The sequence below is a fragment of the Crocodylus porosus genome, unplaced genomic scaffold (assembly GCF_001723895.1).
Source record: "Crocodylus porosus isolate Cpor-Errol unplaced genomic scaffold, CroPor_comp1, whole genome shotgun sequence".
Taxonomy (NCBI): domain Eukaryota; kingdom Metazoa; phylum Chordata; order Crocodylia; family Crocodylidae; genus Crocodylus; species Crocodylus porosus.
The window spans coordinates 3,580,100-3,603,402 of record NW_017728939.1 but is presented as its reverse complement, the minus strand read 5'-3'; the positions used below and the strand labels follow the sequence as shown (position 1 = coordinate 3,603,402).

The 23,303-nt window shown below is 42.3% G+C and overlaps 1 protein-coding gene across 20 annotated transcripts in view; it reads left to right on the top strand.

Annotated features, from left to right (window-relative positions):
* EPB41 (erythrocyte membrane protein band 4.1) overlaps window positions 1–23,303 on the top strand; it is a 152,743-nt gene that overhangs the window by 116,185 nt on the left and 13,255 nt on the right. For 10 of the 20 annotated variants that reach the window (XM_019547678.1, XM_019547675.1, XM_019547674.1 and 7 more), the window contains 3 exons: window positions 16,261–16,719; window positions 17,929–18,057; window positions 20,955–21,056. In XM_019547678.1, coding sequence (XP_019403223.1) covers window positions 16,261–16,719; window positions 17,929–18,057; window positions 20,955–21,056 — 690 coding nt within the window. The remainder of the gene's footprint in view (window positions 1–16,260; window positions 16,720–17,928; window positions 18,058–20,954; window positions 21,057–23,303) is intronic. The other 10 variants (XM_019547686.1, XM_019547685.1, XM_019547684.1 and 7 more) reach the window with 2 other exon arrangements.

The window sequence follows — 23,303 nt, the reverse complement described above, 5'->3', positions numbered from 1 at the left end:
TTTGGCCTAGAGTTTACTTTCACAATTCCATTGGAGGTTTTTTGTGTCTGACCTATAAATTGTGCAATCATATGTATAATATTGTAACATGGAATAATGTTGAGGGTGGCTGAAGGGGAAGAGAGGGTTTCTTTTTTTAAAGGATGCAAGACGTTAACAGCAACTTGGTATGTTAAAATCAGTTTAAAGTTCAGCCAGGGTAGGAGCATGACAACTATGGATCTTATTCCCTGTCCAATATTTAGTTGTAATATGAATTGATATACTTTCTGGAAGTCCCAACTCATTTGTTAAATACATATTAGGCTGTTTTACTAGAGAGTCTCTGAACCTTGATATAAGCAATCTTTGTGCAGGTTGCTTGGCAGAGAATACTTCTCCCAGATGAGGATATGGGATAGAGTGTGCTTGTAACCGCACAACTACAGTGATTATGTTGCTAGCTCTCCTATGACACTGTATCCAATTTGGTGCTAGTCCTGTGTACCTCAGTTCATTGCTCTGCATTTCTGGATGATCCATGACCTGTGACATGGTCCTTTTCAAAATGGCATTCATGCCAAGGCGGTTTAGGCTCAAATGTCTTTCTGAGGAACTTCCAGAAATGACTTCTCAGTGCATGAGGAGGACGGAGGCACCTGCAAGAAGACACATGGCTAATATTTTACTTAAACATTTTCAAATGTATAAGGAAGGTAAATGTTAATATAAAATAATTTTCTGTCTTGCCATTCACTGCATTAACCTTTTTTTTGCTATGACAATGATGTTCTGTAAGAGGTTATCTTTCAACTATTTCTGTATGCTGCATTACAAAGCAACTGAATGTTACACACTTTGTGTATGTCCAGGTCAAGAAAGTCACTGTCCTATCCTCTGAGAGAAAGGTTGGTGGGCTTGAGGTAAAGCTGCTGTTCTGATATGTGCTTCTGAAGCAGAATTTTGCTTTTGTAATGGCACTAAGCAAAAACCCAACAGCAGCTGCTAAGTAGCGTTTTTCTTTTGGCCACATCAAGTAGTTTCACATCACACAGCCTCCCGACCTAACACCTAAAGGATTTGCACTGCTGCAGCTTTTGCAGCTTTCAATTTGCTTATTTCAGTGCATGGCTGGTTGAAAAACTGCATGAAGATGTAACCGTGTATTCGGAGAGAAAAACAATTATGAAAGTTTAACTGTACCCTGTTCTTTTTTATGTTGTCTTTCTTTCCATTTTGTTTTTTGTTTTAATAATCATGTTACTCTTGCATCTTATTATTTTTCTTTTGCTGCCCAGTCTCCCAGCTACTTTCTCCCTGATACTCATCACTTAGGGGTGTGCAAAGAACCAGTCCCCAAATTACAAACTGATCAAAGGAGGTTGGCTCAGTTGAGAGAGCTTAGGGCCAAATTTTTTCTTTCATAAATGTGCCTGGGTTGATTATACTTATTAGTTAAAGAGATGGGGGAGATTTTTTTTAACAGAATGCAACATTTCCCCAAACATTTTTTTTTTTAAATTTAAGTACTGAATCCCTTTGCATGATACTGTGTGATGGTTTATTCATTATAGTTTTACATTCTTTAGACTGGAAACACAGATGCATTAATGTAAAACAAAATCTACGAGTTTGGAACATTACTGCTAAACTTGTGCATATTCCATGTTCTTGATTTTTTTTTTTTTTTTTTAAGGTATATTGAAGAGTTTTGCATTTCTAACAATATAATTTTTGGAAAAAAGTGGAAATTTTGATACTATCTTCAATACTTTCAAAATAAGATTTTTTTTTATTTGCACTAACATCTGGGTGCCAAACATATTGAACTAATGCCATTTTTCAGGCCAGTAGTAGTAAGGGGCAAATTGTAGAACTCCCCCCCCCCCCCAAAAAAAATGCAGAAAATTTTTTAAAAAACCAAAAAAAACAAAACAACCCCTCCCCCACACACAAGAAACCGAACTTTTTATTGGACTATTTCTATTTGTAAAGCAACAAGGAATTTTACTCTGTTCTTTCAATTGTGATGCACTTAAGTGAGATCAGCTTATTCTCTCCCAGGAAAACTGGGACAAGTTCAGATGTGCTCACAGGGGTTCATAAGTTCCACAGAGGTGACCATATCAAACAGTGAACTTAAGAGTATTGCTGAAGTACTTCTGTCCTTTTTTAAGCCACCAAAAGTTTTGTCCTCCACCAGTTTAAATGACCTAATCTAAATTGGCACAGAGCCCCTGGAAGACCCATTCTAAAACTTTGCACATCCCCAAGTCCCATTTGGAGCACTTTTCATCTGTCATTTTTGTTCATCTCTGTCTTTCTTGATCTTCTGTCACGAAAGCAGACACAGGAACGTCCTCTGTTAGTACAGGATGAAGATAAAATAAAAAAGGAGAAACCTGCTGAGACAGCCTTGCCCCAACAAGCAAGAGAAGAAACTCTTCCAAAGGTTTCTATTCCGATTCCTGAGGAGCAGAAATCACTCAAAAAGTGCCACCTGTACTCTAATATTTTTCCTTCTCCACGCATTCCTTTTATGATGTCCTTTTTTGTGGTCCTTGTACTGACTGTGTGGTGGCTGATCTTTCTGTGATTGGAAACAGGGTGCTTAATTGAAACATCAAGACCAAAGCTCTTGAATTCTTGGCTGTAGCTTCTACTGCATCTTCTGTGTTTTGCCCTCTGATCTCCATAGCTCCTTATGCCAGGGACATTCTGAAACTATTTTTTACAATTGTATTTCTCATTGCATAACATATCGGTTGGCATACCAAAGGAGTGGCAATGGATTCTCCACCCCACTCCACTGTTCTGAACTTTCAACCTTTGCTGTCCATAAGAATTAAATTTTAAAAAGCATGTTACCTATTCAATACCTGTCAAAATCTTCACCTCTTAAGCATGTTTACGGATGATAGTTTTCTTGTTTTTATAGCCCCTTCAAATTTCATACATTGCAGTTTGTGGAAAGGCTTCATTGAAGATGACTCTTACTTTTAAAACCAACATTTGCTTAAATTTGCGTTGTTTGTGGGGGGGGAGAATTCAGTCTGATATTTATTGAAAAAGCCTTAAGATTTCCAGCAATCTATAAAGTCTGATCTGTAATCATTCCTGTTCTAAGAGAATAAGATTGGCGGAGAGTTGCCTTTTTCTTTATTTAAAAAAAGCTTGATGTCAGTGGCCTTCTAAAGGATAATTCATGTTCCTAGGGACATTCTTCACCTATTCCCTTTGTGGACGATTCTTTCAAATCTTAATACTGATGTTACTGCAGACATCTCGGCATATCTTTAATAGCTGTATTCTCCTCTGAATGAAATTTCGTGTAATTTGTCATGGGGGGGGGGGGAGTCACTAAAAGCAATATTTATTGCAATATATTTATTTCCTGACTCTGATTACCTTGGTGAATATCCAGATATATATCTATATTCTTTTAATTTGTGTTGAACTCACTGAAGTGTGTTTGCTAATGATCGTGAGAATGGATGTAATGCCCCCTAAAGTATGTCTTGTTGCATGTGGACTTGCTGCTATTAAGTTTATCTAAACATATAGGAGAGTACTATGCTCAGATCATAATTCTAGTGTTAAGCTGCTTATTTGGATTTCTTTAACAAAAGCTTTGCATGCTACTTATTTGTAAATTGGAGTGTAAATGTGTGGCTGATGCTTTTATGTATGTTATCAAAATTTACACTTGACTATAGATAATGATCGGTTTCTTTTGAAAGCCAAGATTTGATGCTCAGCTGGGATGAGCAGATCTGGCTCACAAAGCAGGCAAAAAATGGGACTTTTCACTTTAGCAGTTATTTCTTCATTATACAGTAAGCAGGAGACAGAGTTAAGCCACCCCATTCTTTTCTAGTAGCAATTTGCATTCTGTTGCTTTCTCTAGAGGTATTTGAGGTAGAGGTAGAAATAGTATAGTTGTGGACTGCCGCCAATATCTGTCAGTGGTGGCATTCAAACTAAAAGCCAGAAGAGAAAGGAATAGGCATGGATAAAAAACAGAACTAACTTCTGTGTATGCCTGTATGTGTACATGTGTGTATACTCCTTTATACGTCAATCTATGAACACATTGTTTTTAGAAGTTAACGTGTCCATATAGGTGTATGTGCATGCAGTGGGGAGAGAGAGGAGATGCATGCATAGTTAGCTTTAATTGTGCAAACACCTGATTTGGAAGAAAATAGTGAACCTTTAGAATTGCTCATCTGCATCTGTCTTTATTTTGAGTGTATACATTCAGACCGTGTTTGAGGAGTCTTGGAAATTTAGCCAGAAATAATCTGCCTAGTACAGCACTAAATTCCTTTTGATCTCATGGAAATGTTTGTTATTTAGGCCATTACCTATTTGAATTCTTGTAATGTGTTCAGGCTAGTTCACCAGTTTTGTGCCTTTTGAATTTTGCATTATGTGTGGATACTAATTTTCATTGAAAACCCTTTGCATACTGAAATCTGACAAGCTGATATTTAAAACAAAGAAAGATTATATTCCAAACATATACATTGAAACTAAAAGACACAATTTTCTTCCCCCCCTATTTAAAGATATTAGGATTTAAAATAACATTGATATGCAAATACAGACTTATCCACAGACTGAGGGGAAAGACCTATATCATACCCCCCTCCCCCCCATTTGCTATCAACACAGGCAGTAAATGTTACCACTTATAAGCTGTGGATACAGTAGGTTTAAGGGAGTGAGGCTTAAACTGAAAATCAGTGGAGAACCCTAATAGTGCTGAGCATTTAATTTAGGGCTGTCCTAAGGAAGTGAAAGGGGAGGGCACTAGGAAAGTGGGAAGTTGATGATCAGTGAGTCAAATGAAGAGCTGGACAGGGAAAATAGGGCTCTTGGGCTCTAGCCTACTTCTAAAAAAAAAAATTAAAAATCCAGAAATGACAGGGATCTCTTAGGATGTAGTCATACAGGTCTCTCCATATGTGTCCTTTCCTGTGCTTGTTCTCAGAATTGGACTGTTAGTGTGACCCCAAGTAGGTTAACTCTCTCCTCGCCTTCCTTCTCTCCCACTTGCCTGAAACAAATATTTGCTGAAGCCTTGGGCCTGAGATCATCTGCATACAGCTGTTGAATATAGGTAGATGCAACTCTCAAGATAAATTTAAAAACTGCTGAGAGAAAAGCATCTCATCATTAGCTGTATTTACATTGTCAGGAGGAACTGGGAAAGTGCATCCTTTGGAATCATACCTAGGGAAAGATTTGACAATTGTATTCAGTATATCTGATCCTTTGGTGACAGAAGAAATAAATGCTTTTGGTTCTGGACAGGTGAACAGATTGCTTTGGGAAATAAGACTGGTTTCCATCAGCAAAAGGCCTTTGAGCTACAGATTCTGAGAATACATCAGAAAAATGTTTGTGATCACATAAGTATTTCTCTAAAGAAACCTAACAAGCCATTCTTATCTGTAATGGGTTAGAAACCAGCTTTCCTACAGATTGTGAAGGTGGACAAAGCCTTTAATTAAATAGGCTTGCACCATTCAAACTAGCTTTTTTCCCTCAGCTTGCCTGACCTCTTCAGTTCAAACACAGGGCATGGTCTTTGCATTAAAAACTTGGCAAGCCTGAAGTACAAGTTTTCCCTCGCCAACTCCTGAGGTTAGGTTCCTGAAAGTTCCTGTGCCTGGCAAGAGAAAAGGCTTATGGGAAAAATGGCAAGTGGCAGGCTGATGTGTGGCCATGGGATACCGTGGTTCCTCAAAGCCGTATACCCTGGTAGCCAAAACGGTATATAGAATATTAAGCGTGGATACTCAGTACCATGGTTGGCAAAACTGTGGTTGGTGAGGGAAACCTGTGCTGTTCCCCAGTTGTCCCTTTATGCTTATTTCCTGGAAGCCACCCTCTTTCTGGTCTACTTTCTTGCTGAATGGAGCTCAAGGAAGAACCCCTTCTGAAAGTTTTGCCTTTTCTGTGATGTCCTCCTACCCTTTTTAGGAGCTTATTAAGGATTTGTCTAGTCAAAATTGCAATGTACCTTTTGAAAATCTATCATACCTCTCGTTAGCTGCCTTTGCCTCCCTGCACATCTCTTTGTATTTGCTTAGGGCACGCTGAAAGGCACAACCACTTTTCTGGTATAAGGAGTAAAAATCTCACTTGTATGTATGTTCAGTATTTATTACAGTACATATGTAAATCATACACTTTGCTGGGTTGGCTGAGATCTACTGCTCATTTCTATACTTCCCTTGATGTCACCTTTAGAGACAATATTGGAATAAAAAAGTATATATGAATATTATCTATTTATTTCTACAAAATTTTCTATATGCTTATATGCATGTAATGTATATAGCACAAAATAACTTAAAATGTTTCTTCTTTTGAGTGTTTTGCTGGCAAAAGTACTTTAATTGTATTATTTACTAATTCCTGAATGGAGGTGTTCTTCAAAAATACAACAAGATTTGTTGTTACTGTTTGGATAGAAACATCGTTTGTGACGCCCTGTAGGGAAAGTACAAAAGAAGACTATGCTCACTGTAGCTGAATGTAAGGGCAGGGATCTCGCGGTCTCCATGAACTGACACTCAGCGATGCCATCTCGCTCTGTTCTCACTTCAGAGCCTAAAACAAAGTAGAATGGGTACAAACAAACCCCATCTAGTGTACTGACTAACTTGCCATCACAACGCATTCGTTAATTTATGGCAGGTATTGATCTCTTTATCAGTAGAGAGCTTTGATTTATATTTGGCCAAAGGTCTATGAGGTCTGTTGCGGTGATGGTGAATATTGAAATTAGTTCATACGTATTAGTATTGTAGCCAATGAGGTTAATCCGAGGCACAATTATTGCTAATTGAAAACTTTTCTGAAGGGAAGGTGAAAATGTCAGCAGAATGTATACAACACAGGCTTATATGTTCAAAAGGCTGAATTTTTATACTTGATCTCTTACAGCTTAGGATCTCTCAATAACACCAAGATACCAGCGACCAAGCGCTTTGTAAATACATAATGGTTAAATGGGATTAATTCTTTTTAATTCTCTTTCCGTTGTTTTTCATTCTAACATATTTTAACTATTCCACAAATGTTTCTGTTTAATTAAGATAATTGGCCTGCCCCGTGTGGTTATAAAAATAGAAACATGCACTCTAATTAGAGATCAGAATAAGACTTTTTCTCTTCAGGTCTTTGTTCCCTAATGTTCTTTTTTCATGAAATTCACATTTTAAGGTAATTCTTAAAAACTAGCACTCAGAGATCATGTTTATTCAGTTCAGGTTTTCTTGAAATTCAGATTAAATGAGGAGGAGGTTAAAATAGATGAGCAGTACTGCATGAGTGCATATGACTAGTATTAGAATGGATCAAAAACCCTGTGTTACTTTTTAAAATTTAGACATTTACATGAAGTCTATTAGCATAAGACAAATATCTTTTTTTGATTTGGAAAACTAGCAAAAGATGGGTATTCTAGTTGTCCGCTGCACATTGTTTGGGTGCACCTTGTGGCTGTCAGTGGGAGAGTAACTGTAGTCTCATTGCACGGCATGCCCTGGCATATCAATTTTTTGCACTTTGAAGGACAGTAACTTAATTGGTAGTGATGGTTTCTTTATAAACTCAGCTCTTAACTAGTAGTATTGTCAAAATATAATAAGATAATTTGAGGGATATCTCTGCTATGTTCATTTGGAATATAGAAGTAATTATATATGGGACCAGTTCTGATGCAAATTCTTTGCTGCTTATTTCAACACTGAGCTTATGAAGAGATTAATGACAAATAGCAAGATATGGTTCAAGATTAAAGGGCAAGTACAAAAGATTTTTGTTGTGTTTTGTTTTCCCTCTCTGCCACACACCCTGGCATGACTCCATTGAAATGACTCTCAATTCTCGCAGAAATGAGGTCTGGGTCCATGCAGTCTGCATCAACTAATCTTGCTGAGAAGGTTTTTGGTAGTGTGAAGTAGGTATCAGTTTCTATAAGGGATGGTCATTTTTCACTTTATGAACTATTCCATTGGCATAATTGCTTTTTTCTGGCATGCTTGGTGATGGGCAATGAATAGTCAAGTTCCTATTCCAATAGATAGGTAGGAGAAAATGCTTTTAGAAAAGCTCATTGACAGTGGGGCTGGGTAGCTTATTTAGAATTTAGTTACGCCTTTTCTTAGCTACTGGTGACCTGGTAGAGCTAGACGGAGGCACGTACACTTATGTTGAGTATATCTTAGTTTACAGGGCTATGGGAAAGATGGTGGCTCTTGGTGGTTCCTGACAGGCACTCAGCTTTGGTAAAGTGCTTCTGTGCCACTTAGTGTCTGTAATTTTATACCAGTGGTACATGGTATAGTTAAGTCAGTGCATGGGGCCTAACTAAACTTAAAAGACTTTTTAAACTAAAAGTTTCTCTTTGTGGAACACTTTTGTTTTCTATTTTTCCTTGGATTATTTGCTTTGTAAATATGTACATTTATCATCAATAAATGTTGTTGCAAACTAATCCCTCTTTCTATTATTCATTAATAAAACAGGAAGCATTTCTGTATTTTAACCTACTTGGACTAACATGCTCTGTTCCTCGACTGGTGAGCTCTCTGTGCCAACCCAGGTATCCTAAGAACTATATCATTTTGATTTGCAGTCTTATATACTATGTGGGTTAGCCTGGCATTAACAGCTACTTACTGCAGATCTCGCTATCATCACTCTGAAGAGCAGTTTTTACAAGCGTGCGTTTTAGACTGTAAAAGACGGTCAAAATAACCTGATCAGGGCTAAAGCCCACCTAGCCTAAAAAAGGCTTTTAAAAGTCATTTGGCACCTTTTCAGATATACAGTAGAACATTTCTTCAAATTCATCTCTAACAGTAGCTGCTGCTTTGGCAACTGGGAAGGGAATACTTTTCTTACCATTACTTAAGTCTGCGCAGAGCATTGCTGTATGTCAAAAATGTTTTTAGTGTCTGGTTTTAAATGACACTTGTTCTGTGGTGTCATTTATTGTGTGAATTCGTTGAATGGTACCTGGAAATGTCTAACTTCAGGTAAAGATTTAATGCTCATTTAAAGAGCATCCTTCCTACCACTTGTTTTTTTAAAGAGTTAAGTATCCATGTCCCTGACTAACCAGCTTCTCTGCCTTTTCTTCACCCCTAAACCCAATGCAGTGAAAGTATCTGGCCTCATTTTAGCAGTGGGCTTGCTTTGAAGCTGACAAACTATATGTAACACTTGATTCTCTCAGTCATTCTTAAACCAGAGAACTAGATTTTCTTTATGCCTTGATTTAGCTGAGAGTCCTTTTTCTTTCATTTGGGTGGTGTTTCCAGTTTGGTTCCATGCTGGTTGCATCATTTTGCAGAAAGTGAGCCTGGACTGTAATGGAGGTGCCCACTGCTGTCCCATGCCCTTGTATTCAGACAGAGCCTTCTGCAGAGCCTCTTTCAAATCACTGAGTGCAAGGGTATTGCCCATGTGGAGCACCTTGCAAATTTAAAGCCTTAATGGTATGTGGTGATAAACAGGGAAATGCAGCAGCAAAAAACTCATGATCATCATGTGTCATTGTAAGATGTGACCATGTTTGTAGGCTGTTTGCAGTTGCTGCTGCTGAGCTGTTCCTGAATATTTTCTAAGACAGAAGATTCTGGAAGGAAAAAAGGAGCAGATGTGCAGCTTTGTTACTCCAGTAGCACACTCTTCTCGCCTGCCCTACAAAAACAGAATTGGTTCCTGAAGACAGAGCCAGAAGGAGCCTTTGGGACAGCTGAATGATGGCTTATGTAAACTATGTTAATAACACAGGTCTTGATTTTTTTTCAAGTTGCTAAGCGACCAAAACTCCTACTGACTAAGATTTGAGGTAACCGTTCTACTAGAACTCGGGTCCTGATTTGCATGGAAAACGTATTTGAAATGCTGGCGTTACTACCGAGTAGAATTGCTTATGCTTGTATTGCCTGAAGTGCTCAGACACGCCAGGCATCAGAGCTTTATGGTCAGCTCATCAGACTACACAGGTCTAGAGATAGTCGCCATGCATTTAAATGCTAGCATTGGTGGTTGTTGGTTTTTGTAAAGCCTTAAGTTTTTTAGTCTTGGGGAAATTGAAACTTATGAGGTGTAAAACTGGTTGTAAATGAAGGATTTTTATTTTCTGCTTTCATAATACTTTTTGCTCGAGTACTTTGACAGCTTTGTTGAAATTGAGAGAGCATTCATCATTTGATCTGTGGGATTCTTACTGGTGAGTGCAGTTCATTGCGAAACCCATGTCTTCTACTTATTGGCTCAGTGTGCATCTACAGGCATTTACGTTGATCCTGTTTGCTTATGCATACACTTATAATGGGGATAACCTAATAACAAAAGCCATTGTTCAATACCTGTGACACTATGCTGAGCATAAATGATTGCAAATACTAGCCAATTAGAACCTGTCAAATGTCATTTGGTTCTTCTTTAGGGAATTTATTGAACGCTTGTAGTAATTGGCAGGTTAACCAGTATTGTGTCAACCTTAAGTGTTCTGTCCTCAGTACTTGTGCAGTGAGAACTGAACAAATGCGATCTATGTGGGGGGGAGTTGGCAATGTGCAAAAACTGGGTGTGGAAATGCGTGTGGCGAAAGAGGAAGGATATAGAATAGAAAAACCAAGAGCTAAGCAAAAACAACTCGTTAAACATTATGAGGCAAGAGCCAGGCTTTTTTCAGACATTTTGATGCAAAGCAGTACTGCTAAAAATAGTGTTCTCCTAACCCACTAAAATATCTGTGGTGTCTGATATCGGCCAAACAATTAGCTTGTTATTAATTTATCCCCTATTTGAATTGCTGATTTTAGTGTCACTTCTTACACTGTAACTTTAAATTTGTCTGTCCTCAGCATTTTTCAAGATGAAGTACACAATTGGGATTTTTCAGGTTAATTTTTCAAATTGCATTCATTGTTCTAAAAGATGGGGCATCGCATTTTGTCCCGTGTTGGTTTTTTTCTGCACTATGTATGGCTTATGCACTGTAGTCTGCTGCACATGTGATTAGCTTTTATTGCAGGTAACTGTTAGAATTAATAGCTTGTCTTTTGAAGAGTGCTGAGCACCTTTATAGTTCCTCAGCAGTCCTAAAACTGGCTTTAGTAATCCTAAAAGTTAGGCGTGCCTTTGCATCTCCAAGTTCTGCATTTTTTTTTAAAGCAATCATGATAAGATCAGATTTCATAGCATGTTCAAATTCTCTGTTTTAGCCTGTATATTGGCTATATTTCCAAATGTAAGAAACGGCATAGGCGAACTTGCGGAAAAACAAACTTTGTGTATATAGATGATTATATTTGTATGGGTAAAGTATCTTTTTAATTAGACTGTCTTGCTACTGAAGGAATAGGAAAAACAAAGCACTTGGATCAGCTGATCTTATCAGGATTTGATTCCATCTTTATAGTTTGCATGTTGCTGCTTATTGCAGCACGTTGCTTCCTTAAAATCCAAAATATCTGTGCTGTAGCTTTTATGTTGAGTGCTTATACCTGTATATTTTCAAAATGCAAATTGTTTAGTTGGAAAAATACTTTTCTTTGCTTTTAAGGTAGTTGTATATATTAAAATTAAAATGTCCAGGTTTTTTCTCTCTCCAACAGAACTAGGTTTGCATAACTTTTTCTTTTTTCCTAGTCTTGGTTTCGTGTTTAATGGAAAGTGCTTAAGATGTGTAATTTGCTTGAAGTGCAGAGCTCCTGCTGCTCCCACTCAAGATCAGACGCTCATTTTGCAAAGTCTAGTGTAGGTAATGAAGTGGTACTTGTCAGACCAATGGTGTCCTAAACTAGCATTTAAAGTGGAAGTAACAAATGGACAGACAACCAATAACTTTCACTGCCCTTCCAAATGACGGGTGGCAATATGTCTGTCTGTCTTCAGGCAGTAATTCCAAATAGGCATTGCAGGTGTAAACATTTGTGTAGGAATGCATTACAAGTAGGGTATATTCTTTTTTTTAAGTCAGAAATAATATTTAGTCTGTGCACATAATCTTACCTGGTCATTCAACACTGTTAATCATTGTAGCATTTTAATTACCTTTTGAGTGTGCTCCCAAATTAATATAAAAAAAAATTGACAGGAAGTACAGGTAGCTGCAAATCTTAGAGTAGAAAATTGTAAATTTTCTTATGCAGAGAAAACTGTCGTCAGTTTGGGGTGAGACTAGACTGTGTTAGTTGGTTCCTACTTAAGAACCATCATTTTTCCTAGTAGATTTGTGCTGCCTTAATATATAGAGATAATTCTGTTGGAGGTGTCACAGCCTACAGGATGCATTTATCTGAACCTTATGAAGTCTGAATGTCATAGAATTCAAGCTTTAATTTGAGACAATGCATCATTTTTGTGATTGCCAAGATACACTTCTGAACACAGATTTGTGTCTGCTGATCATAGTGGCACGTTGACCCTGAAGCTAGATAAGGCTTCAAGCAGCAGAAAACTTTAAGGCAGTTATTCATATCAAAAGTGCACAGGCTCACTTCTCCTATTTGTGTATACTAGGGGTGGGCAATTATTTTGGGCAGAGGGCTGCTTACTGAGTTTTGGCAAGCCATCGGGGGCCGCATGACAGGCAGCCCAGGGCACATAAATGTTAATTTTCTAAATTTTTTAGGGGCCCCGCAGGCTGGATAGAATGGCCTGGCAGGCCACATCCAGCCCCTGGGGCCACATTTTACCCACCCCTGGTGTATACAGTTATGACAAACCTGTAATCGCCAGTTAAATAAGAAGAACTAGTCGTGGTGCAATTGACTTTTCTGTCATTGGGGATTCTTCATACACCAGACAGTAGATTAGTGGTCACCAGCTGGTCGATCAGAGACCCTAATTCGGTCAGTCTGAGGTTGGGGGGGACTAAGTGCATACCCCCCTCCCCACCAGCCCAGCAGGTCAATCTGTCGGGGAAGGAAGGGGCAGAGGCCAGATCGAGGCCCCCCACGGTGAGGGACAGAGTACAGCAGAGGCAGGAGCAGGCGTAAGGTAAGTGGGGCCCCAGCCGGGTGGAGGGCGAGAGGATTGAGCATGGGCAGCTCGTCCAGGAGCGCGTGGGGCTCCTGCTGCTGTGTGCACCCTGGCAGAGGCCCTGGCGAGGCATGTGCTCCCCCACCCATCCCATCTGTGTGCAGCAGAGGCAGGTGCCATTGCACGCTGGGCTTTGTGCCCTAGGCCCCCTTGCAGTGTGCCTGAGAGCAGCTCAATGCCATGTACGCCAGCTGCTGGGCAGGCAGGAGACAGGGCTCCAGCCCAGGGCATGATGTGCGTGGTGTTGAGCCACTCCTGGGCCAGCTGCAGCAGGGCTTGGGGTACAAAGTCCAACCCGCAATGGCATCTGCCTCTGCTGTGCATAGATTGGGGGGGCACATCATCTCCCTCAAAGATGGGGCAGTGCGGGCAGCTACAGCAGCAGTGAGGGAGGGAGTGGGGCTGGGGCAGCAGCAGACCCTGCACAGCCAGGGTGGCTTGCGGAATGGAGCTGCGAGCAGCCTGTCTGAGGAGGGGGGGTGCCCCTGGATCTTCACGCTGGCCAAGCTAACCGCTGCTGCAGGCTGGGGCCAGGCTATCCCTGGCAGGGGTGTTGGGCCAGGCTGCGCTCTGTCTGGGCAGTGGCAACACTGGGAATGGGGCTACAGGGGGGCTGCAGGCACCTGAAAATTTGCCAGTCCCCCCCAGCCCTCCTCCCAGTGCAATTGCTTCCCTCCTCAAGTGCAGTGTGGTCTGTTTCCCCCCCGGTTCACTGTATCTCCCCAACCCACCTCCTAGTGCTGCCATCACTTGCCTCGAGTGCAGTGCGGCCCACCCCCTCGCTGGAGGAGCCCAGTGCAGGCTTCCCCTCCCCCCACCCCTTCCCTCCCAAGGGCATGGGGTCATGTGCTCAGGATATGTGCAGCTGGGAGGCTGCACTGGGCTCTTCCCAGCGAGGGGGTGGGCCACGCTACAGTTGAGGCAGGTGGTGGCAGCACTAGGAGGTGGGTTGCGGGGCTACAGTGAACTTTTGCGTGCCTGCAAACATGTACCCCCACCCCATCCCTGTTCCCAGCACCATTGCCTGGCCCAACACCCCTACTGGGAAGAGCTGCCTCAGCCCACAGCAGCAGCCAGCCCAGGCAGCATGCAAATCCAGGGGCACATGCCCCCCATGCCCTCCCAGGCTGTGTCACCCCACCTCCTCGTGCGCCCTGGACGAGTCACTCTTGGCTAGAGTCCCACACCCCACCCTGGCTGTGCAGGGCCTGCCCCTGCCCCTGCCCAAGCAGTGAGGGAGGGAGCAGGGCAGGAGTGGGTGACAAGCGGAGGTCTGAGGGGCATGTACCCCTCCAGGCCTCTGCTTGTCCCCCACTCCCCCCAGCCCCTGCTCCTGCCTGTGCCTTGCTCCCCCTCTCACCCCTGCGGTCTTGATCTGCACTCCCACAGCCCTTTCCCCTCCCCCTGCCTCTTCCTCCACAGACTTACCTGATGGGGAGGCGCATCCCCAAATAATTATTTTTTCACCTTCATCATGATCTGCTCCCCCTTCCCTCCCCACAGACTGACCTGTTGGGGTGTGGGGGGGTGACACATGGTAGATCTTGAGTTGCTTTTTAGTTCAAAAAGTGATCTCCTACTTAAAGTTGGAGACCACTGCACTAGATGCAACAGTAACTTCAGTAACTAGAGTAAAATTGTAGTAGTTATGTCTGCTTATTTTACTTTCTTTCTGCTAGCTTTCTGTTGTCACTAGTGGGAGAAATAAAGTGATTCTAGGATAGAATAAGATCATAGCTTGGTTTACAGCCCGTAATTAAAGATGTAGCAGTTCTCTCTACAAAGCAAGTTTGACATGAGTATGTATATTAAGTCTTAGACTATACTCGCTGGGCATTTGGGGAAATAGGTGATCTTCATTAAAGTTTTCTGTCTTTTAAATGTTCTAACTCTTGTCTTCTCTTGTCATTGTTCCTTTTCTTCAAGTTCTGGCTTAGAGGGCTCCCCGAGATGTGAGAAGACCTAGTTGAAAACTTGCTAACGAGCTGAATGGAAGGCAGAATAGAACCGGCCTTAGTTAAATCCTCTGGCTTGACACAGCCTTCCAAAGTATCTCAGGTGTTTTGGAAATGCTTGCTTTCTTCTAGGGAGGCTGGATTACCTGTCTTCTCAACAATGTACTGTCACACACAGTAATTATACTGTGATTTCAAGAGGGTTGGTATTGTGAGGGGTTTTGTCCTCTTTTGCTTATACACGGTATATATGTGTTTCAGTGGTTTGGGATGAGCAATATTGCAACATACAGTTGGTAAGCGATAAACATTGTGTATTCAACTGCAGTGTATTCTGAGCACGTTGGTGTTCCAGGACATGTTCCAGCATAGAGCTGTGCTTCCCTACATGATTCCTCAATGAAAGAGCAGTGTTTGAATTTCATGATCAATTGAATTGATTTGGTTTGGTTTGCCTAAAGGAAATACTACCGCTTTCTTGTTGATTTAAGGCTGCATTGAACTTCCTGTGCGAGACAATGGCTTCTTTCAGTTTGACAGCCTCTTGATAATTGAATCAGTTGACTTTAGGACTGACTTGTGGTTATTCTTGCAACAACATTGTCAATGGCATCCTGACCTTTACAGCTGTGTCTGTTAGTTAGCCTGGAGGTTGCAACACCAAACAAGATTCCAACAGTTATGGCTTTAAAGGTTCTGGAAAAAGAAAGAGCTCTTGTTAGCTGAACATAGGCTCTTTGTGTTCCCAGTGACAATAATTTTCTTTCAGTTACTCAAAGTGGTTTTGTACTCATTACCCCATAATGTAAGGGAAATATATAGTAAAATAGATTAGGGAAAAAAGTGAGCATTGGAGTATAGTTTTGGTGTGGGTCATGGGTGTCTTTGTACATACAGCTTGCACAGAACTCTGCCTACTACACTATTGCTTGGTTTCTTAATTAGGTGAAGGATATGTAGGTTGAACCAGCCAGGTCAAATCGGAGCAGAGCGGTAACGGTAACTGTTCAATGCTAATCCATAGTAGATTGATCTGGAATGGTGTGCTGGTGGGTTCCTTGGATGCAATGCATCTTGCACAGAGGTTTTCAGGCTCTTAAAAAATCCCAGTCTAATTGTATTGCATGGATTGCCGTGGACCTGCTACAGTATTGGAGACCAGTGTTGTATTTCTGTATGCTCCATGATGTTCCACTCTTCTTAACTATTCTCTGCCCTTTTTTGTGTATTCATTTCTTTTTAGAGTATCAGTGACTTTCCTTTCCAAGACGATGTGGATGAAATGACAGAGAGGAAAAGTATTAACCCTGACTTTGAATGGGAGGGCCCAGAGTGTTCAGTAGCCTTTAGTGAGAACCAAATATCAACTCCAGCAGAGACTTCACAAAGTCGTGACTTTGGCACTTCCTCTGTAAGCAGCGAGGAGGAGAAGGGAGTTTCTGGCCTCCTTGAGGGCAAGGAGGAGCTAAGATGTGAAAAGGGGGTGTATGCAGTTGCAGAAAAGCAGGCTGATGACTTAGAGCAATCTGAGGTGGAGACCCCTGTAATCCCTGCTTCGCCTCTGCTGCAGCCCTTTGAGAGAGAGGAGGTGGCAGAGGATGTTGAAGAACATGTTGCGAGAGAGCCACTTAGAAAGCTAAACGGAGAGTGTCAGCACTCAGGTGTTAATAATGAGTTTCCTGCAGTCATTCGCTGTTTTCAGGTAGAGAGCTCAGACCCACCCTTTTAACAAATCTCCCTTGTCTTTTTGGAGTGAAACCCCAAACACTGCAGCAAGCACCTACCAAACCTCCAGGAAGAGGAGTGGCTTCCTTGGTGTGAATGCATTCTCTAGACTGATCAGCTAGGTAATCTTTTGCAGTCTATGTGAATGAGGCCCCTTCAGTTTACTTTCAAATAAAATGAGATACACCTCAATGCAAAATGGTCTTTGCCATCTTCTGCTTGAAGTGCCTTGAGTTCCAAATAAGCTCCAAAGGCACAGCATATCTTGCTTCCCACAGAATTAGATGGCTGCTTTGGGCTTTTATGTTTTATTGCAGAAAATAAAGAAACCATCTAAGAGATGCTGAAGGGCAGAGACCTCATGTAGCACTGATAAGTTTGTACTTAGGCCCCTTCACCTTTTACTCCCAAAGTGGGAGATGTTTTTGCCTGCTTCAGTGTTGCTGAATATTAATCACATTAAATACACAACCACTTAACCTGCTAACAATCAAGATGCTACTGTCAGATTTTTGGAAAGAGGGCAGAATTGATTGATCTGGAAAAACCTTGTGGGTCTTTACTAACTTTATCTCCTCTTTTAATTAATTACCAGGTGGTGGAACAACTGATTATATTTTCTTGTTTCTTTGTCAACATCCAATTTATTTTTTCTTTTAAAAACATGTCTGACATTGATTTAATAAAAGTCAGTGAACTACACATTGAAGAATTTCACAATGGAAATGGCTTTCCATTTGCATAAAAAATAAAGGTACTCTAAGCCATGAATAACTTGTTATTTGTCTATCCAAGTTGGTATTTAAGTGGAACAAGAGGTGTGGTTTGACTGGTAGTTGGTCATGGGACTTTAGTCACTGGAAAGCCAGTCCATAAAGACAATATTTATGGTAATCTGACAAACTGTCTAACCACTGATGACCTCCTTGGTCTAATTTCAGAGGTCAGCATGTTAGTCGGATCTGGGAAAATCTTCATGATTTCACTGTCTTACTTTAAAACTTGATCTGGATGGTTTCATTTTTGACCCTATCAAACACTAGAAGCCTAAACATTATGATTTTTAAGTTGAGCCCTGTTTTCTGAATCTATGATGCTTTTATCAGGTCGTTGTCAGACTGTTTGCCAGCAGAGCATCCACATGTAACCATACTAACTGATTTTTTGTTTTAAACCTATTTCATAGCCACCCCTAGTGAAGACTCAAACAGTCACCATCTCTGATGTGTCCAATGCTGTGAAAAGTGAAATTCCAACAAAAGAAGTTCCCATTGTTCACACAGAGACCAAGACTATCACCTATGAAGCTGCTCAGGTAGAGATGTTTTGACTAATTCTGTGGACTTGTGGAAATGCAGCACTGTAGAAATCTGCAGGTGGATTAATTCTTAAAATAAGATGATGGTGCAGAGGTAATTTTCTGGAGTCAGGAGTTTGAGCATGTAGTTAAACTATATCATAGGACAGGTGTGCAAGGAAATGAAAATTTCCTGATCACTTAAGCACTGAAGGCTCAAATAACTTAAAGGATCTAGTATTATGGAACTCTTCAATCGTTTCAGTACGTCTTCAAAATGAAATTGGGTCCCTACCGTTAGTCTTTTTTTTCCACCCTTTTCCCATAGGTATTCATTCAGCTGTTTTTATCTGCCTGATATCACTAAAAACTGTTACATCTAGCTACACCTTAAAGTAGCCCCTTTTAATAAGAATCTTTAGGTGTCATTGAATTACCTGTAAGTTTTTTTTTCAAAATCGCTCCCTGTGTGAAGTTGTCTCTTTTTTTTAATACCAGCGGGTGGCAGTGCTTTGAAGTAGACTGTTCAGAACAAACCATATTAGGCCTTGTTCCTGTAAGTGATCTACTGTCTCCCTTGTCCTTCCTATTTGTTGCTTTTATCCACCAAAAATCTCTTTCCTGTTTGTTCAGTCTTTAGAACTGTGTAGAGGTGAAATACATTGCTATTTTGTAACCTGTTTCCATCCGTTTCCTGTCTTGAGGATTTCCTAGTAATCTAAGGCAACTGTTGAAACAAAGAGTGTGCTATGAAAATGCAAATTGTAGTCAGCATCTCCCAAGTACTTTGAAATTATACATTAGAATGAGTTGTGCAACAGCTGGATAGATAAATGTGGTTCCATAGCTAAGATTTAAAAACATAGTCTTCCATCTGAAACTGGCTTTCTCACCTGCCCCAATTTCAAGCCACCTGATATCCTACAAATGTTATTTGAAGTTGGAGTAGAATTTTTCAACTTATTTTTAGTAAAGTTGGACAAGATTGCCCATAATTGCACAGTGCAAGATTCTCGTGTTGTGCATCATACAGAAACTTTTAGGAAGTCTCAATATTTAGAGATAAAATAGAGTAGAGGAATGAAATACTCCAGGCTTCCCAGCTCTATTTGTCTTCATTCCATTAGTCTCAAGAAATGAGAATTCTGAAGCAATTCATTTAGGTCAGGTGATACTTGTGTGAGTTGATCTCTTGAGAAACAGTTGGTTTGTAAAATTCCTTAAATTCTGGGGAAGCTAGTCCCACCTAGTGGTGATCCAAGGATTTCTTCCTACTGAGAATGATCACTGCAATCCCATGGCTTCCATTTATTCTTACAAAACATCCTCTTACCCACTAGTAGTTTTTAGTTTGGTGGGTTTTGTCAGCAGGCTTCAGAAAAGTTGAGCATTGACAAGGAGACAAGCAGTTAAAATACTGGCACGTGTTGAACTGGTTTGTTTAATACGGTAGCACCCTGGACCCTCACTGTGCTAAGCTGTCAGGATGTAAGACATGACAGATAAAAGTTGTTAGGAAGTGAGACAAAAGTATCATCCAGATGTATATGAAGTTTTATTGTAGGGTCACAAGGTGCCAGCTAAGTGCATATGGCTCTTCAGTTGTCTTTGATTCATAGATTTCATAGACATTAGGGCTGGAAGGGACCTCAGAAGATCATCAAGTCCAGCCCCCTGCCCCAGGGGCAGGAAGTCAGCCAGGGTCAAAGGATCCCAGCAAGATAAGCATCCAAACATTTCTTAAAAGTGTCCAGCGTAGGTGCTTGCACCTTCTTATAGGAGTCTTAGACTATGAGCTTGAACTGCTTACTGCAGGACAAAAGGACATGAGACTCTCTTGCACAGCAACTACCCTGCAGTAAACTGCCCACATGCCTGCTTTCATTCTGTAATATGTTGAAGTGGGACCATGATAAACTTTGTCCTCAGTGAAAGGGACCAATGAAACTACCATGGTTTAGTTTCTATTTACCCTGGGGTTAAGAATGTGCAAGTGAGAAGTTACTGCAAAGCATCTGACCAGCAGTAAAGCTCTACCCCTTTTGCCCTAAAGTGAATTGTTTATATACAGTAAAAGCTGAGTTATCCGGCACCTTACAAGCTGGCATGTTCTGTTAACTGGCATGCCAGCTTGTGAGGGAAAAGTGAAACTGGCACTGTGCCCACTGTGGCACTTCTGGTTTCGCAGAGCCCCCATGGCCCGGGGGAAAGCAGCCTGTACAGGTCCCCCCCTCCCTGTCCCTCAGGGCCTGTGGGAGGAGTGGCAATGCAGCAGGAGGGGCAGATTTGTCACATTGCTTATGTGGAACTTGTAGATCTAATTTGGGACTGCAGTGTGCAAGTAGAGCAGATATCAGTTCTACCCCTGCTGTCTGAAACGTGCCTGATAGTGCAGGGGGACACCAAGGTAACTTAGCAGGCAAACACCCTTAAATAGGTTGCAAAAAGGGAAGGGTCGAAGGGCGGGGGGAGAAAAAGAAAAGCTTCCCCCTGCCTGTTAGCAGTTGGGACCTGAACATAAGTCACTCTTGGGTAACAGAAACCTGGGGCTGTATGGTCCTGAGTTAGTGCATGATTGCAGCTCAGAGGTTCTAGTGGACGTCAGAACTGCTCTGGGATTACGCTGGTTCTTTGCGTCTCCATCCAACGATAATGTGGCTACCCAGCCTTAAAGTCCGAATGATCAGTGCTGGACCTCCGGACAGAGTTAGCTTTAAAGTATTAGTCGCATAGCTAAATGCCTGATTCAGCCAGCTGAGAATCAGTTTGCTCTATCTCATAAATAATGCAGGGTCTACTTTTGAAATGATGATTCATCATCTCAAATTACAACATATTCTGTTGATGTTGAGGACTGGCTTTCAATAGATAGTGTATGGTGAGGAGTAATAGCTGTTCTGTGTGTCTTCCATTAGACAGATGATGGCAATGGGGATTTGGACCCTGGAGTCCTGCTGACTGCTCAGACCATCACCTCTGAGACGCCCAGCAGCACAACCACCACACAAATCACAAAGGTAAATGGGGACAGTGAGAGAGGACAAGTAGGGCCTGTGGGAGTTGTAGAGATGTTCCTTAACTCCCAAAACCAAGCTGTCATTTCCGGATCAGATGTTGAGTGGCACAGCAATTACCCCTCCAATTCTGTCTCTCCTTCTCTGCACTTAATTTTGCTAGACATCAATACAGTCCCGAGAGGATATTTTCTTTCTGTATGGAGATCTGTACCATCTGAGTTTCAAACTGATCTCACAGTAAGCTGAGATCCTGTGTTGCTCTAATGTAAAGCTGAGCTGGACTTGAAAAGAGCATGCACAAATTGACATATAGTTAATTTAGATTTCAGGCTTTCCTAGACCTTTTATTTAATGCAGAGTTTAGACTGTAAATGGCTGAGGCTTGACCATGCTACAAAAGCAAACTTGCTTGCAAAGAATGAGTTTGAAGCTTTCAACTTAGCTCTGTGTTACATGACAATCCTAGATCTGTGGCAGCAGGCAGCTGGAGGCTGCAACCAGTGCACCAGGGCCCTATGGCTGCAATGACTGCACACATGCCTCAGGATGCATGGTGAGGAAAGGGCCTTGAGCAGCACAACCACAACCCCCACCCCCAGTGCATCCTGAAGTGCATGTGCAACTGCTGCTGCCACAACTGGGCTGGGGCTCCAGACCCTAGTGCAGCTGCAAGTAGCCTGGGCTCTGTGGCAGCCATGGCTGCACACATACCTCAAGGTGCATGGCAGGGAAGGGGCTCGAGGCAGCGCAGCCCTAGCCCCTTTCCCACCGTGCTCCCTGAGGCATGTGTGCAGCCACCGCCAGCAACAAGCTCGGACCCTGGTGCAGTCACTTGTGGGCTTGCAGCTGCATGCTGCAAGCAACCCGAGCTATTTGAGGAGCCCATCCCTGCTCCCCTGCCCTTTTTTTTTTTTTTTTTGCAGCATGGATTATGTGCCCATTGCATAGGCTTCCCTCTGGGGGAGAGAGGGGGTACCCTGTGGTTCCTGTCTTGCGGTGCCTATATCTGGCAGCCAGCAGCAGCTCTCCCCTGTTTCTCCTTCCCCTTCCAGCATGCTGCCCCTGTGCATTTGGCAGCAGGGGTGGAGTACATTCATTTGAATCGTAGCTCTGGTTTGTAAATCTTTGCTCTGTGGGAGGAAGTGGTTGCAAACTTGCCCCTCTCCCTCCCTAACTCCCCAATACCATTTGTTATGTGTGCTCTGCCCCTTTGCTCAGCTGATCCAGAGATGGGGTGCTGGAAGACTGCTGCAGCTGCTGCCTGGAGGAGCCCTCCAGGAGGGACAGCTGGTCCCTGGAGCAGTTCCCTCTCCCTTCCTCCCCCCCCTATGGTGGTGGTGATCCACATAGAGCCTAGGCTGCTTGCAGCACGCAGCAATAAGGTTACAAGTGGCTGCACTGGGGTCTGGAGCCCCAGCCTGGCTTGTTGCTGGCTGCAACTGTACACATGTCTCGGGGAGCACAGCAGGGAAGGGGCTGGGGCTGCATTGCCACAACAAGGATTAGTCCCTTATGGCTCCCCTGCCATCTGCCCATGACACAACAACATCTTCAACGTCTAGGTTGTAGGGTTTTTTGGCATTTGGCCGAAAAATGTTGCTGACCTCTGAGCTACAGTGCCAGTGTCCCTTTACTATGATCCCAGCCTGAAAAAGAAAAGAAAAATATTTTTTAAACAGCTTTTTATTGGTTTGTACTTGGTTTAAAATAGTGGCCGCCAGCTGGTCGATTGAGATGGCAACCACTGTTTTGGTGGTGGATGGGTCATTTTCAACCTGGAGGGATATGGGCAATGGGGTCCCCCAGGGCTTGGTCCTCGGGCCCGCGCTGTTCAAAATTTTCATCGGTGACTTGGACAAGGGGGTAAAAAGCACCCTGTTCAAATTTACTAATGACACTAAGATGTGGGGGGATGTGGGCACGCTAGAAGGGAGGAATAGGCTGCAATCAGACCTAGACAGGGTACAGGGGTGGGCAGATGAGAACAGGATGGCTTTTCAACACTGACAAGTACAAGGTGCTGCACCTGGGGAGGAAGAACCAGCACCATACCTACAGGCTGGGGAACTTCCTTCTCATCAGTGCAGAGGCAGAAAAGGATCCGGGAGTCGTCATTGATGCCAAGATGAACATGGGCTGGCAGTGTGGGGATGCGGTCAGGAAGGCCAACCGCACCTTGGCATGCATCCACAGATGCATCTCGAGCAGGTCCAAGGAGGTGATCCTTCCCCTCTATGTGGCACTGGT